Raw genomic sequence first — 17,816 nt, 5'->3', positions numbered from 1 at the left:
CAAACCTTTCCTTTCTATGTGGAAGAGATAAAATGACACCAAGATAATCCACAAGTAGGCTTTGTCTCCAAAAACTCTGCTCACCTTTTCAAGAACATACAGTACAGAGAGCTAGCCACAGGGCCAACTCATCGCATGTAAACGCCAGCTGCTGAGAACCCAGCATTTCTGGGCCTCATAAAACCAACAGCAAAACAAGAGCGGAGGGAGAGGAATAAAGCAGGAGGCATGAGACATGGGCACAGTCAGAGGTATGGATGGCTGAGCTCCTACAGGAAGGAGACACATTCCAGTAAAGCTTTTCAAGATATTCCCCCTGCTCTGCTAACTTTTATACAAAACACATCAACCACAAAACATCTGCACAAGCTGGGGACCTACAGTGAGCGTAAAATGCATCTATTTTACATACCGAGCAAGTTAGTGTGAGAGCTGCTAATGCAGATACGGTGTTTGACTGAGAACGCAATGTCATCCTTCTTGGTCACCCTGAGAGACAACCCCGGCGACTGCAGCATCCCCGTTTGCCACAGCGTAGGGGGTTTGTGTGAGGGGCACAGGGCAGGGTCAGGTGATGTAATGAGGTTGGACAGGAGGAGAAAGGGATCAAACAGAATGGGAGATAAAGATAGACGCAGATACAATGACCAGGTATTGACGGACGGACCCTCTGGACCCTAACACAACCCCCAGGCGCAAGAATGAAAAAGGCAAGCTCTCTCAAATGGAGCTGTTTCTCGCATAAGGAACCAAAACTCCCTGGGATACAGACACGCACACACACACGGATGGACACACACACAAACATACACCAGCACAATCCTCGGCGCCTACTGTATGTTCAGAGTGAAATCAATGAGTACCACAGGGATCAGACGTGGATTTCTATGTGAGTTCCTTATGCCTGAAGGTTAAGTGAGGAAAAGGGAGGCATATGGAGGGAAAGGAGGAGCTGGTGGAGCGAGTTTCTCTGAGAAAGAGGTAAGTTTCCTGACACTGAATGCACCGTGGAGCCCCCTCACCGAGAAGAATGGAAACCGAGGGTCTGCTCTTCAAAGAGAATATGCACGGCGTGGTGAGCACTGCTCTGGTAACAATAAGGTTGTAAAATCTTTATCTCCACAGGCTCCTTGCATGGCTCACCTTGACCTGATGGCTGGAGTTCTGTATCTGCTCTTGTACCTGCAGTACTTTCTCTCTGAATGAACAGCCCCCCCATCTTTCTCTTCTCTCCAGCAATCTATAACCCTGCTCGGGCTTTTTGTTATTTTCCCTTCCACTTCTTCCCCTCTGCTCTCTCTCTCTAACCTTCCATCGCATATTTCTTTCTTTTTATTCCCTCTGAAGACCCTTGCTGCCTCTCCCCTTCCCCTTCTCTAGCTGCCTATATTGTTCCTATATAGATTCCTAAACTTTTTCACCTTACATCTTTATTCCCTGCCTCCTCAGCAGTAAGTCTCCCTCATATTTTTTCACGTTGGCTCTCTCATGCTGTCCTTCCCCTCTCCTCACCTCTGGCCTCCATCTTTCTTTCTCAGTATTCAGTCCAGACTCTGACCCCTGGCAGTTGTCCTAAGGGTGATGGTCATAAAAGATCAATGGACGGCTCCCTTTCTGAATCTGTGAAACAACCAAAGCTCCGGCTGCACATGCATTACTATAAAACATTTTAGAATGAGCATCTTGAACAGAAGCTGTTCAACTTTAATTAAATCAAGCCAAATGATTGATGGATCTCTCTTGCTGCAAAAGTGCCACCTAAACCATCTGAAAGAGCAAATTTTTTACCCTTTCCCACCCAAACTAGCGAGTTGATGCAGGTTTTTCTGACCCGGGAAGACCCGCTTATAGATGCCAATTGTCTCTTTTCCCATTGCCAGTGGAGTACCCTCCTGTCGGTCTCTTTTCTGCTGCGTCACCGTCTGATGTCACAAACGTGCCAGAGACAGGGTTAGTAAACAATGTTACAGTCATTAGGTCTTTACTGTATCTATTACCCATTCAGTCTGTTTATGAAATTTTGGAACGATGTTTGAACTGGGACGGAGACGGGTGGTATTTGTAGCTGAGATGACGAGGAGTCGCAGAAGTTACCAACGGAGCATAGCATCGTGCCAGAAAGGGGGCGGAGATTTGCGTATCGACACAGGCACACTTTTTGTATTCCAATCGATGCCGATCGGAGCTGAGGCGGTAATTTCCCGGGTCTACTGCAGAGTCGCCTGGGTCTGAATGCCGATTGTAACCTTTCCCACTCAGCAAAAAGCCGGGTGTTAGCAGGTTTTTTGACCAGTGGGAAAGTGGCTTAATTGTCAATCTTGTCTGAAAATGGCAGTGGAAAAGGTTCATCCTTACTTTCATATGATTTACAAGACCACTCTGCCTTAGTTCAACATGCAGAAGTAGGTGGTAGTGAGTCTGAGCGGTCGTATCGTATTGCGTAGATATTATTTCGGTAGTCTAACATTACATTTCACCAGTTCTTATGATGGTTCATTTTTGCGTTTGTGCCGGTTGCACAAATTCTAGCTCGACAGGACATTGAGCCCACCGTTTTCCTGACGGGAAGAGGCACGGAGCTAGCTTTCGCGTCTGGGTGCGTTTTGTGCAGGTGAAGAGACGGGACACACAAGCACCTATCACACAAAGTATCAGGAAACTGTCATCGCTCTTTCTCCCTCTCTGACTCTCCCTCTCTCTCACACAGTGCTGTGGCGCCGTAAAACGTAGTACGGATTTACTGTTAAAGAAGGCGATACGAAATCCAACTCATACAAGCTGACACTAAACCATTAGTACCTATGCCTAAGTATTAATGCTCCCACTTGCTACTACTCATGATTTGTTACAGCCTTTGGTATGTGATAAACTTCAAGTTGTGATGTGAGCACAGTGTTAGAATTCGCTAGCTAACGCCGCTCACTCATCACTGCCCAGTTCTCCACTGGTTCTCGACGCACTACAGCTCAATGTTCTCCTCATCCTGGCCTGTCCCTGGTCTCTTTGACGCCTAACAGGCTCACAATTATCAGCCTGAATCTTCAATGACAAGACCGGCATGTAGATCCATATTTATTCATGTTAAATTAATGTTAATCATTAATCAGTGGGACTCCCTTATGTTGCGTCACACCTGGTCGTCTGTTTTGATGTGGAAATAAAAGAAAACGTACAAAAAATGACTCCAGAAGCCGCTGTAGTTTATTCATTCATATATTTCGTTGAAAATATAATTACTGGATCGTTTTCCTACACACTGATTCACTGGGGTCTCCGACCTGCAAATTTCTCTTTAAAAACAAAAGTCCAAATGTGCAGCAATTGATGTTACAATGAGCTCTATATAAACCTAAATTAAACACCTAAACTGAACTCACTCCAAGGAAACTAACCACATCAGAATGAGCTTAACTAAATAAAGCTGTGCTGAGCTGCGGCGGTCATGATACCTGCAGAAACTATGCACCAGGAGAAACATAAACTGGAGCAGTCTGCTTTGTATTAACAGTAAAAGTAGCATCCTCCATGTGAAAAACACTCATGCAGCAGACATAAAAAAAAAGTAAGAAAACAGAATGTGACCTACAGCACTCGCCGCTTTCAGCCAACCACAGCCGTGCATCGCCGCAGTGCATTCTGGGAAACTAATTAGCATGAAGGACTGTGGTCTCTGAGCAACCATGACCTGCAAGCTGAGCTAAAACTTCTTCCTCACGCATTCTCCACCTCTATGCCTGAGGCGCTGTGGAGAAGCTGTAGTCACTGGTGCGTTGAAATGCAGCCCAAGTGATCAGCAACTCAGGGGAGTTAGGTGAGAGGAGGGGAGGGAAATGTGGGTGTTTCCTCGGCCGACTGTGTGTCTCTGGAAATGTGTGAGTGTGTGTGTGTGTGTGAATTCTGTGCATGTGAAGGTTGGCAAGGTGAAACATCAGATTGACTGCTATCATCCGTGTCTATCATTGTTCTGCTCCTCACTCTTCCCTCTTTGTTCCCTCCTCCCGGGCTCGTTTCCCCTCAGTGTGGTCCACAGCTGAGCCCTGTGGTGTCTCGCTCCTGACTAATCAAACTAGTCAGTGTCACTGGGCGGCCTTATCTAAAACACATGGCCATGTCAGTTCCCTTCACTTCCCTGCTTTTCAACGTTTAGCAGGTTCTCTAGCAAAGTGGCTACAACTCAAAAAGTCTCTGCTAATCGCAGGCGGAGGGACTGACAGAGGGATGACAGGTAAACACATGTAACATGGCATTTAAATATATCATTACCAGAAATACAAATAACGGCGTTATGTAATTAGGATACAAAAAAAAGGCAACTGTATTCAGTTACAGTTACAGAAAAAGAGAGGTAATAAGATTACATCTGCATTTATTAACAATGGGGATTACTAGCAGGATACAATTTTAAATTGCTCTCTAAGATCTGGCGTCTCATTTCTAAACCGCCCGTCTGACCGTCTCTGATAATATCAGGCAACTGCACACACAAGTCACGACACTTCCCGACAGGGGTTCTCAATTTTTTTGGGGCCAGGGAGAACATTTTCCAAGGACCCCCTCACGATCGTAACACCGTCATTTTATTCAAGTTGCTTGTGGACTCAACTTGACAGCATTTATACTTTTCAAGTAATTCATCTTAAAAGCTTTCAGAAAATGAACAGCAGCAGATGACAGATTGACTTGATGTGTCACAGTCAGTTTCTATTGGTCCAAAGCTAACGTGGGCGGGAGTAATGGACACAATATGCTTGTTTCATTGGCGTAAATGGTCCTCATCTATAGACATGCATGAGTTGCAATCAACAGTCTATGGGTGCCATGACCTGTGGTGAAAAAAAATGTTTTAAAAGGGTGGAAATTTCGCCATTGTTTTGTCTTCCAAGGAGAAAATGGGAGCAACATCGCACTACAGTGCAAGATCTGCCTTCCGACTGTCATTGTCCAAGGACTCAACATCTAATTTAAAGAAACATTTACAGGTAAGACCAACTGCTGCACAGAATTCCAGTTCAAAATGTTAGCTAACCTGTCGTCTTCTTCTATTACTGAAAAAGAAATTGTGACGTAGTTTGTGGTGAAGCCCCAGACTGGAATACGTTTATGTCAGTTTACTTTAAGTTTGAGTGTGAAGCAGTGTGAGTAGCAGACTTAACAAAGTGCATTTAAATGTGCATAATCACACAATTAATTTAAACGGGCACTCGCGCATTACAAAAGTATTGAAATGTATTTTCTCTTGTCTTTATTTGCAGATTGAGTATCGAAGTAATCCAAAAGTAACTGACGGTAATCAATTCCGTTCCTATGGTGATACGTGAATTAGGCTACTGATTGCTTTTTTTAACAGGTAATTAGTAACTGTATCAGAATGCATTTTAACCCTCCGAACCCATTACTATACAGTGTCTTATTTGTTGAAGGTGGATGTAAATATCGTACAACCACATGTGAAAGCACAGGTGCTGTATGGTTCTCCATTATATGTGGGATTGGGGATGGTTTGTTTGTTTGTGTGTGTCTGAGCCCGATGTGTTCACACGTCACTCCCACAGTCGACTGCGAGGTGACAGTGTGTGCACACATCCTCGTAGTTTACCTCGTAGAGCAGGCATCCTAGCGACCAGATGTCAGATTTGAAGTTGTATCCGTTTTCATGTATCCTCTCTGGTGACATGTAGTAAGGAGTACCCACTGGAAGGCAGAGGGAGAGGGGAGGGGGGGAGCGGGAGAAAAGGACAAAGAGAGAGTGAGCTTTAACATTGTGCATTACAAACTCATGCTTCCCACAGTTCATCAACATCTCTGACACGGCTCACACAGTAAAGGTGGAGGTGTAATCTCACAGCGGGACACAGTCAGAGGCTGGTTCACTCTCCATGTTTAAGCAAAGGTTTCAAACAACAAAGCTAGAGGCAGATTTTAGAGAGATTGTCTCTGCTAACTCGAAGCAAGCTCAAGTAAGATGATGTTTAATTACGTTAGATATCATCATGTACACCCGTACTGTGCATGCAATTCTACAAGCACAACAAAGCTGCATGCATATGTACAGCAGACATACTCACACACACGAAATATACATGAATCAGTTTTGATTACTGGGGCTCGGTAATGATCTGAAACAGTAGTCAGAGGGAGCAGCCGTGGAGCCTTAAAAGTTGGCCCGTTTCTGGTTCTGGTTTGGAAACTCAAGAATCCCCAAACTGCCGGGGCGACTGGCAGAGCTCCAGAGAATCAGACCTTCACCCAACTGGACGCAGAGAGGAACCGCAGCTCAGCATCGACTCCAGAACGCGCTGCAGGAAGCTGGGGATATTTGCTGCTTTCTTAACCGACTCTGACTGGCTGCATTTTTTTCATTTGCTTTCTGTTTGCTGTGATTTCCCATATTAAAGTCTATCAAGCACATCCAGCAGAGGTTTTAGATTAATCACATATGCTTAAAGGATGGAAATTTTAGCAGCCCTCTAACCTGCGCTGAGCTGCTCTCAGACTCGTTCCACGTCCTCTCAGGAAAACGTGAATGAGGGCTTACAGCAACATGAAGACGACAGCTAGGCAGCCTCTGCTGAGCTGGTGAACAACGTCCATCAGCAGTCGCTGCACATGAGCACTCGACAGCGAGGGAAGGCTTCACTGTAGAGCCTCTGCTTTACATGTCAAAAAAGTCTTCTTGCGTACTGATTATCAAGCTGAAAACTGATTTGTTACGCTACATTATATGACCTAGATTAGTAATTATGTTCCTTATATTTCAACTGTTTAAGAGACATTAACTGCATTCCAAGTCTGATTACGATAGGAAACAGATGACCTAACTTTGCATCATTTATTTTTCACTGTTTACTTTCTTAAAGTGACCCTTTGATAAGTCCCGCCCCTCCTTGGTTACTGTCGCTACGCCTGTCAAGCTTTCGAACTGGCATGTAAATATTATGGCGTTTTCAACTATAACAGTGGGAGTGTTTCAAGGGAAATAATTACAAATTTCTGGTAAAATAGTTCCAAATATCAGAGAGAAGTCGACAGAAAGGATTGCAATACGTGTTAGAAAGCTACATCCAGAATATAATCTGTCAGCGGAGTGCTGAGGATGAAGAGGACATAAAATTAAAGCTCACCGGTCTCAATGCGAGCGTCAGGCACCCCACGTCTTGACAGTTCATGTTAAGGACAATCATGGAACAACAATGTTCTTCTACAGCAGGGTGAGTTCATATATTGTTTTATTTAAAGCTAATGTTTAGTTATGAGTCCCTATAACTTTCATTTTCTAATATATTTTAGCCCATTACTTGCGAAACTAAATTATCCCACTTTTTCATGTTGTTTAAAACGCGTCAGGATATTGCTGCATATTGTGGGCTTGATCCAAACACGGTATGTCCTAAAGGCACAACAGGAAGTTTGCCACAACTATGGCACAAACCAAAGGGTGGTAAAATAAAGGCTGTGCTGATATCGTCGATGGTGGTAGCGAAGGCCAGACAGGATCGCAAGCGGAGACCAGTTGAACCCATTTCCCTTCGTTTTGCGAGGATAACGCAACATGGGACTCTTTATTTTTTAGGAGGTTTACAAGTGAGGTCATTCACAATTTTTAATCCATGTCCAACATCTCTCCTCTCGAGTTTTTGGCTTCGGAAAAGCGAAAAAAAATATGACACCCCCCTCTAGACTTTGAGGATATCTGCTGTCAGACTTGCAGATTCCATATGCTCAATGTTTCTCCTTGTTCTGAAAGCTTGACAGGCCTCCTGCGCCTAGTTACGGTTGCTAACGTAGGACTGGACAGTGGCTGTTCACGGGAGAGGCTTAGCGAAGGGTCAATTGCATTTGCCAAATTGAGCAGTTATCATTTATCTAAATGATAATTGGAAGTCATTGAGTTTACAGTAGACACAAACAGTTGAAGTGAGATGGGAAGTGGAAAAAACTGGAGTCAGCCTGCAGAAAAAATGGAAGGGAAAAGCCATAACTGCACACTCACTAGCAGGACTCACATGTGCACGGACACACACACTCTCCCGCGCCAGTCTGTATATTAACAGTTAGAAGGAAACTCTACTAATGTAATTGCAATTAAGAAAACTATTACAGAGGGAGCTATTACATTTGAAGTCTGTGGGAACTGAAATGAAAGCTCGCACTTTCTTAATTTCGTTGCAGATCTAATTGGGTTGAGAAAACACACTTTTATCTTAAACGTGCTGTTTTGAATAATGAAGTGTTACCTGTCATTCCAAAAATAATCAGCATCTGCACCGGCAGCCAGGAAGCAAGAGAGAAAGCAAGAGGAAGAAGAAACAGGGGACTGGGGATTGCTGTTTTAATTGGTCATCAGGTTGTAGTGGTGGTTTTTATGTGTGTGTGTGCGTGCCTGTGTGTGTGTGTGTGTGCGTGTGTGAGGTCTCTTGGTGAGGTCTGAACAAGCTCCCCTAACATTCATTATTAGTTGATTAAAAAGAATCAGCCTCTCTTATGCTAATAGTTGCATTAAAAGAAGGCGGCAGCAGCAGCGGCGGCGGCGGGCTCAGGCTCCGTCAGCATGCTAAATTAAGGGCACATTACTTATTCATGCAAATAAATTGAAAGCCATGTTGGGATTGATTTCCATTATTGTGAATGGCTGTGACAACACTGTGTTCTCTGTGAAACAGGGTAATCGTTGTTGTATAGGAGGTGAGATGCCAACCAGAATAAAGAACCTCACACTTGTAACTCCCTGCTGAATGTGCCGTTAGATGAAGCATCATTGGTGCTCTTTTTTAATAAATATTAATTTGATTGCACAGACTTGTTGCAGATTTATCAACAAGCTGTTTCAGGTCCGTTTAAACACTGGGAGCTCTTTATTCTAATCTGTCTTGCCTGTTATAAATGTCAATATGTCATCTTCAGTCTGGGCAGGGAGTTTGGAAACCTTCCTTTTTAAGAAATGAGACGATAAATTGTCGGCACGACTCAGCCAGAACCGACTTAATCTCACAGTCAGAAGGCGTTCTGTGGATTCCCTTATAGTCCCATTATGTTTTCATGGTTTTCTATATGTCCTGCTGAGCCCTCGCCCTCTATTTGGCTTTCCGCCTACCCCTCTCTGTTTCACGACTCACTTCCTTTGCCTTTATAAGATAACCAAGTCTTTATATACATGTTGAAATCCTCATAATTATTTCCAACATCACCCTCTCTGAAGTCGTTCTGTTTCTTGTTCTCCTTCTTCCTCTCTTCCTTTCCTTCTCCCCCGGTACTCATCGTTAACACCTCTCTCATTACAGGTGTTAATTGCAGGTATATTATACTACTTATTTCTGCCAATTGGCTAGTCTCTGTTTCCTCTAATGATTGCATCAGCGTTCCAGTTACGACCGATGTTTTGTTCTTTTGCTCTGTACGACAACTTTTCCTAAATCTCTGCCATCCTCAGCACTGAGAGCAGACAGTGTATAGTGTGTCTCTTACATGCATGTGTGTTTTTCTGTCAGTCTCATGACCCTGAGTGTGTGTGTGTGTGTGTGTGTGTGTGTGTGTGTGTGTGTGTGTGTGTGTTTTTGTGTGTAAGCTCATATGGATGTGCACGAGAGTCCCGGTGCATACATACATCTGTATAGGAGACAAAAAGTCTGAGTGTCTCTCAGTGCGTGCAAGAGTGTGTAAGAGGCAAAAAAACGTGTGTGTGTGTGTGTGTGTGTGTGTGTGTGTGTGTGTGTGTGTGTGTGTGTGTGTGTGTGTGTGAGAATGCAGGCTGCTGAGCGGCTGAGTTGAAAGCCTGGGAGCTGACAGGCTGTATGCCTGGACCTCCATCTCATCTCCACCACCCTGCTCTACTGTTCAGCTGGGTGGCTGGGCTCATTACAGACCCACGCTGGCACGCGATTACATGCACGCACACACATACACACGCGTACATACCCTGCTCCTCCTCACATCCTTTCATTGTATCCCTCTCTCTCTCTTGCTTTCCAGTTTTCCCTTCATTTTTCCTGTCACACTGTCTTACTCTCTCCTCTTTCTTTCTCCTTCTAACTTTTTTACTCTGTCACATTCTCTCCTCTCGCACTCGGCAACATTCTACCCTTCTTTCTCTGTTTCTTTCTCATCCATTCTTCTATGCCTTATGCTCCCTTCTTTTCCTGACATATTGCTCTCTCTCCTCTCTTTCTCTCACTCACGTTTTCTCACACCTTCTCTCCTCTCTCCTTCACCCCAACCTTCGTCTATCTCTCCGGCTAAAAGTCACGGCACCGGAGGGAGAAGCGATGCGCAGGAAAAGTTAGAGAGAAAGAGACACAGGAGAGAAGGATAGGTGGCAAAGAAAGACAGACAGGAGGTCTGCTATTTGAAACAAAAAGGCAGGTACAGAGTGCAGCTGGATGACGCACTTTGAGTCCCTTGTGTCGGCAGGCCATACGCGCATATAATCATGTAATAAACACATTCTTACATCATCCTCATACAGTAAAATATTCTTAACAAGGATGCAAAGAACTGTGAACACACACATACTTATAAAATAATCATTAAATATTCTTATTTGCATAAATGTCTCCGTGTATTTCCTCTGCAGTGTAAGAAATACGACACTGTGATTTGTGTAGTTGTCAGTAGACTAACGCAGCAGTCATGATTGCCTCATATGAATAAAAAGAGTATTCCAGTTGACCCCTGTGCGTGTGGGGCTGCCTATCCTCTGCCGGCCTAAAGAGGGTGCTGTGGACTCAACATTTAATGAGCAATCACAGGCGCGTTCACCCGGTTCTGCTGGCACTGCAGGCTGCTCAGTTCACGGGGCTTCTGTTGAGCTGATCATGTGATTCACACTTTTCCTAAAGGCTGGGCTGCTGCTGCTGTACAGGGGCTGAGAATAGAATAGAATAGCTGTTTGTGGTAAAAACAGTTTGACATGGGGAAGTGAGACAGCGCGAATGACAGCGTTTATATTTGTACGTGGAATTCGTTTTTCTGCATTTTCCATGAAGAAGCTGAAATTGCCGAGGAGGAGTTGCTTCACATGCCGCAGTAGGCCAGGTTAAAGCATGTCCACTACAATGATGTGTGCAACAATCTTTGAGTAATAGTGGACATTCAGCGACTTCAGGACATTACTACTGAAATCAGGAGAGAATTTTAAACACACTGAAAAAAAGCTTCTGAAAACCATCACAATGTGTACAAACAGGTTCTCAAATTTGAACCTATTTTTGTGGTTTTTAGTGTGAGAAAAACAGACGCCTGATTAAAAAGCCAATTCAATTTACAAGCAGAGAACAAGAAACCAATGCTTCTATTGTGTTTGTGCTGTGAAAGGAGTTAAACCAAAACAAATGTGGGGAGTAACTTTCCTTTAACCAATAACCATTACCTGGTTCTTGAAAGCCCTCTGACAATCTGTGTTTAATTTCTCCACAAGTTTAATGTCAGGAAACACTTTGTTAAAAGGTTGATAGTTCTGTTTGTGTGACGGCACTTTGTTATTGTTATTGCAAATTGTGCCTTGTACAATATTTTAAAGGGGGAATATTATGCTAATGTCAAGCTTCATGTTTCACTCTGTGATACCTGTGGAGTAGCTTAGCATAATTTACAGTTTTAAAAAACTCCTCATTTTTCTCACCCTGGTGCTCTGTGCAGGCCCTCATACAGCCTCTGCCTGAAACGACTCAGTCAGCTACAAGCCGCCCCTACAAGCCCACTTTCTTTTGATTGGCCAGCTCTCCAAAGCCTGCTGAGGCAGCACTTTGTGACGTCACAAGGTGCAGCGTGTAGAAAACGTCTCACACGCAGCACTGCCTGGATATCTGGGAAGTGTGCTCCCGCAATTACCGTTTATCGCCATAGGTGCCGCCAAAGAGAATGAAGCTGAGATCTTTGAGATTACGAATTTAAACACTAAAGTCTCAATGCAGATATGTGTATGTGTGTGTGTCTCCTGTCAAGTAAAGTGGCACACATGCAGTATCTTGTTAATATGTGTAACAGTATTTGTACAGTGCTATTTTTACGCTCACACTTTTTTGTACTTACTTTAAGCCAAAGGGACAAGTCGGGATTATTGTGGCAATTTTAAGCTACAATTCTACTTACTTCTTTGAACTAAATATTAACATCATGATTTAATTTCCTACGAGTGGAAAACACACCAATCAATGCCAACAATAACCCTGATTGTAGAGATGGCTGGCTTGCTTTATGGCACACAGTCACAACACAGAGCCGCGTGACACACCAGAGCCGTGTGTTGAAGGCCTCGGCCCAGTCTTCATCTGTGTTAGGTTTAAAGGTCAAGGCAACAGGAAGTGGCTAAGTGGCCTATGAAGGCGCTGGGCACAGTCGCGGCCAGGCAGCATGACTATGTGACACATGGCTCTGGGCTCACCATGCCTAATGAAACACATCCAGCGCTGGGTGATTACTGGGGGCCGCTGTGTGTCTAAGTGTCTGTGTGAGCGTTTGTGTGTTCATAAAGGAAGAGTGTGTGTTTAAGCGTGTGTAGTCAAATATGTATGGGCTGTTGTAAATTACCTAGTGAGTGAGCGGCGGTTGTTTTGGAGCTGAAGAATCGTCCCAGTCCCAGGTCTCCTAGTTTCACTACTCCTGTAGCTGTGATGAATACATTGGCTGGTTTGATATCTGGAGAGGAAGAGGAGAAGAGGACTTGTGAAGGTGCACTGTCAACAATGTCAATGGTACAAAGATTTAACGACAGAAAAGTTCATTTCCTCTGTGATGGGGAATCATTAGGGAAAACATGACTGTGTAACATGCATAAAGTTGGTTATTAACATAATTTAGTTTCGGTTAAAGTGGGTGTGAGTGAACCTGTTGTTTCTGTTGCATTTTGTAAAGTCATGTTAATGTGACCCGCATCAGCCTTTGAAATTTACTGCTTCAATATAATTGTAAGCGGCTTTTGAATAGGCGGTCTCTGCTAAGTGGTCATTAAAGCCCAGAGCTCAGGGTTCATTAGTGTCCCTCTGCCATAATCAGAGTCAGTCCAACGGAAGTACACCACCTGTAGCGGAGTGTGTGCGTGTGTGTGATTCCAGGTCTTGATTTGACTGGGCCCTACTCAAAGCATGTGTGCCCATAAACACTGTGTTCTCTGCTCCATGTGTTGTTTAACACCTACACTGTTATATTCTTTTAACCAGGAATCATAACACCAGGAAACAGCAGTCTACAGTTACTTCAGTTACTAAGCATCAGTTTTCCTACTTGACTTGACTTGTTTGAGACGCATCATCCATCACAGAAAGCACCAGCTAACAAAGACATGTTTGTAACTCTCTTCCCGGTAAATTCAGGATGACATCATTTCTTTTACGAGACCCGTTCCAAGCAAATTGCAGGCAGATTCTTAGAGCCCACATCAGTGTTAAATCTAGCAGCTATTTTGGATTTAGTCTTAAGACAAAAGTGTTTATGCTTATCATATTTGAGTCATTACTTTTAGTGAAAAGGTTTTCTCTTTTTAAACTAATTCAATCAGCCTCATACAGGTTCAATCTGCTGTGAAGTCCTTTCATCCGTCCTGACATTAAGTGTTTCCTGACGATGTTCTGCACAGCAATATAGATCCTCAGCTGGGGTTATATGTGTATATGGAAACGTCTGGAACGTAACGTTACGCATGTAAAGCCACAGAGAGAAGCCGCTCAGTTACAATAGCACAAATTTTAATTACATGTAGTGTTTTTTAATATTTTTCTTCTTATTGCATAAAGTCTCTGCGAGGTCATTTTCATGCCGTAATGAAATACATGAAACTAAAGCACGTCTTTAAATGTGAGGAGAATTTGTTCTCAAGGGCGAATGTCAATTGCAAACTGGTATCTGCTTTGACAAGTTATTAGCTAACTTAACAATTTCTTTTTGTTTTGCTCAAGTGCCATTTTCTAGAAAGTTTTCACTGGTGTTATTTTCTTCCTTTCGTGCTAATAAGTTAGTTAACTTGCATATTTACAAAAGTATTTAAATATAGGTATCTCCGATTAGTACTTATTCAAAGACAAGAAAACTTATGAGCCAATAATCCGTATAATGTATGCATGCGTGCATCAACTCTACCTCTGTGCATGACTCTCCTGGAGTGCATGTGTTCGAGTGCACTGCAGAGCTGGACGAAGTACTTCCACACTGTTCTCTCTGGGATAAGCCTCCTCTGCTTCTTAAAGTGCTGCAAAGTAAACACAAGCACACACACAAACATTAAAACATCAAACAATGAAGGCAATTTTAGCATACCTGAATGAGCGAACACATAAATATATTTTCATAGGAATAGCAAAATGTCTTTTTTGGCACAGAGCAGTTTTTAGATGGTAGCAAATTGTTTTTCTGTCTGTGTTTTTACAGCATCCTTCCAGCTCTGACTCCACTGTTAATGCAACCCAGACCATTCTCCTCTCAGTCAGTCCTTTACCAAACCGACCTCTGTCTCATTTTCTCATTGGCCTACAATGGAAAGCACATGCATTCTCAGGAACAGAGAGAAGAAATCCGTGGTACCTTCCAAAACTCTCCCATCTGGCACGCAGCTCTTTAGTTGTTAGGTGCAGCTTCCAGTGGCACAGTGCTTCCAGTTGTTTTAAGTTTATTTATTTTGGAGGGCTGAGTGTGGTTTTTCTAAGTCATCAAGAATGTGGTCCACTTCCAGAGGAGTCACAATAATGATAGAGCTTAAACCTAGGCATAATGGCATATTGATCCACTGTGACCATAAGCAACAAGTGAGGATTGAAACTTCTCCTCAAAGAGCAACGGTTAGGACTAAAGGGATGTAAGAAGTCTGGCTTCAAAGAGGATTTTACGGTGTAGCCTCTTCGCAAGGAAGGAACTGTAAACAGCTTGGATGAGACTCTTGCACATGACAGCTCGAGTTTAAGCCTTTAAAAGCATATAGTTAGAGCAACACAATAAGTGAACATGTCTGGGGCATTAACAGGGAAGTAACTGGATCAATCAAACCCTAAAATATTACATTAAGTAATCCTCGATGGTGTTTTCTGGGGTATTGGAGGATATTTGTCTAGACATACGATGTATGTTTGTAATGTATGTATTACATTCTGCTGGCCACCTGTACATTCATATTTATGCATATGAAACAGAATTAGCTCACAATCTGTTAGAGCTGCCTTTCTCCACTGCTGGTGATTAGTCAGACTCTGCCAAGCATGATGTCACTATAGAGGATCTTTATTGTATTTTAAGGTATTCCTATCCATTGTATCGAGTTTGTTTCTTTTTCTTTGTATTTTCACTTATTTTTGAAGTTGTATCTGTAGTCATCCATCTTTTCTTTGTTTGTTCAGCCATAGTAGATTACTGTTTACTCGCAACACTTGCAGAGACAGGAAAAGCAGCCGCTTAGCTCCGCCTACCCTCTCTTGTAGTCCAACAACTGCTGGCTGACGGAAAACGCGGCACTAATTGGGCGCCGCTTGTTGGCTTTCTTCCTCTTCTTTTATCCTGCCGTCACATTCTGCTCCATGCAATTAGTTTCGGTTCATGTTACCCTCATCCATGTCATAAGCGTCACCGTGAGGAGTCATGAAGTAGTGACGCTATGAGTCAAAGTCGCTAAATCATTGGTACACATTGGTATTTGGCGCCAGCCTATCGATAATTATATTGCACGAGTCAGGACGATTGGTATATTGCCATATCGTTATTTCGTCCCACCCCTAGGGTTGTGTGTATCTAGTAGGAAGTAGATGTATTATAGAATAACCTGTCTGTAGTGAGGTCAGGGGTCAAGGATTAGAAATGACTAGACTGTTACAATGACTGGTGCATAGCTCTACTAAGTAATGTGAGAGACAGCAAGACAGAATGAGGGAGAAGAAAGAGGCAGAGAATAGTGGAAGAATGAAAGGAAGTGAAGGGAAGGGAAGAGATGCATAAAATGATGGAAGGTGTGAGAGAAAAAAGAGGGGGATAGAGATGGATAGATTGAGAGAGGGAGGGATAGACCTTGGCCTACATCCAAACAAAGCCTTATTGAGAAGCCATTCTTCCCGTGCCCTCCCATTTCCATATCAGAGGACTGTTTGATGTCAATGGGGGAGCACATAGACGCCCACCAACACCACCACCACCACCACCCTCCCCTCCATGCCTTTTACGGCAAACACTGCACATGCAATATTCTGTAAGTGCATGCAAATCAAGGACCATTTGATTTCATTTGAATTCTGAGATGGTCAGAGAGAGAGTAGTGGAGAATGAGGGAGGGAGAGAGAAAGGAGGAGAGAGCGGCGTGGAGGACGAGGAATCAAAAAGAATAAAAAATGTTAAATTCATGCATGGGGGGGGGGGGTTCTGTTTTACATATGGCACACTGTACGAATGTGTTTACTTCACATTACGGCCTGAGGAGGAGGAGGTGGGGGTGCTAATCCATGGCACGCACCTCTGGACTGCTACCGTTACATTTGAAAAACAAATCATTTAGAACAGTGCGAGAGACAAATGGTGCAGAGGAGAGGCGTGTAGTTGGCTGTACCATTGTATGTTGTCAGCAGCCATAAGGAGATGACACCGTCTGAATGCTCCCAGCATGCTTGCTAGCTTAGCAAAGATAGCAGTGACACTCAGTGGTGTGTTATCTTACCTCTTCAGGCTGCCATGATGCGTCTTTGTAAAGTGCATCTCTCAACATTCACGTGTGTGTTTCTTTGGTTGTGTCTGCACATTCTTTGCAGAGAACACCATGTATTCAGTGTGTGTGTGTGTGTGTGTGTACTGGATATATATCACTGGTGTATGTGTGTGTGTGCTGAGCCTGCCATGTTCACTCTCTTGTACCACTAATCCTCGCCTCTCCTAATTTGCTGTGTTGAACTGTGCAGATGTGGAGCTGCTGAGTATGACTGCAAACAGCTTGTCGAGCTGTGCCGATACAACGCTGCGGCATCATTTATGCATGGGAGAAGACCGGGCTTTTTACATGCACACCACTAATTTGATATACTGGCAGGTTTTTATAATAAGTGTGGGTTTGGTCGGACTCAAAGCTGAATAACAGGGTGAGCCTGGGATGTAATCACTTTCACTTTTGAACAACCCTGTTCTTTCTTCGGCTCCTATTTTAACTACAGCATCCACCCACGAAAACAAAGTTGATCTAGGTTTAAGGGAGGGTCAACTTTACACATTTATGTGGCTCAAAACCGCATAATGTACTTTATTCTAAAATACATTTGCCTCTACTTGGACTCAGTGTTGATTTTGTTAATTCAAACCACTGATAATATAGCATCTCTTTTCCACAGGAGATCTAATCAAGATGTAAAAGCTGGGCAGAATTTCTTTCAGTAACAGGGTGCTATTATTGGGGCAAAAAATTATAATGCACATGAGATAAAAAGAAACATTAAATAAGTGATCTCGAAGAGCTCATTTTCGTTCTCTTTGGCGGCACCTGTGGCGATAAACGGTAATTGCAGGAGCACACTTCCCAGACAGTGCTGCATGTGTGGCGTCCACGGTTGGCTCTGGTTGTAACTCTTGATTTTCCTCGCTGACGGTCGCTTTCCTTTTTAGACTGTTAGCCTTCATCTGAGCGTCAAATTTGTTTCTTCTTCTTTCTCAAGTCATCGATCTTTTCTTTGTTTGTTCAGCCATAGTAGATTACTGTTTACTAGCAACACTTGCAGAGACCGGAAAAGCAGCTACTAAGCTCCGCCTACCCTCTCTGACAGACCAACCACTGCTGGGTGATGGAAAACGCGTCACTAACTGGGCGCCACTTGTGATTTTTTCCCACGAAAGTCGCTCCAGACAGCCAGTCCATAATACTGCAAATGCAAAGG

At 43.5% G+C, this 17,816-nt stretch overlaps 1 protein-coding gene across 2 annotated transcripts in view; it reads right to left on the bottom strand.

Moving 5' to 3' along the window:
- The window catches only part of nek7 (NIMA-related kinase 7), a 67,180-nt gene that overhangs the window by 10,910 nt on the left and 38,454 nt on the right, over window positions 1–17,816 (bottom strand). For both annotated transcript variants that reach the window (XM_069680109.1, XM_069680110.1), the window contains exons 6-8: window positions 14,068–14,176; window positions 12,523–12,630; window positions 5,597–5,691 (exon numbers count right to left, since the gene is read on the bottom strand). In XM_069680109.1, the coding sequence (XP_069536210.1) occupies window positions 5,597–5,691; window positions 12,523–12,630; window positions 14,068–14,176 (312 nt within the window). The remainder of the gene's footprint in view (window positions 1–5,596; window positions 5,692–12,522; window positions 12,631–14,067; window positions 14,177–17,816) is intronic.

Source organism: Semicossyphus pulcher, unplaced genomic scaffold, assembly GCF_022749685.1.
Source record: "Semicossyphus pulcher isolate SPU_LCO1_2020_fin unplaced genomic scaffold, fSemPul1.0.p SCAF_4, whole genome shotgun sequence".
NCBI lineage: Eukaryota > Metazoa > Chordata > Actinopteri > Labriformes > Labridae > Semicossyphus > Semicossyphus pulcher.
The sequence above is the reverse complement of the archived record's forward strand: the minus strand, read 5'-3'. Positions and strand labels throughout refer to the sequence as shown.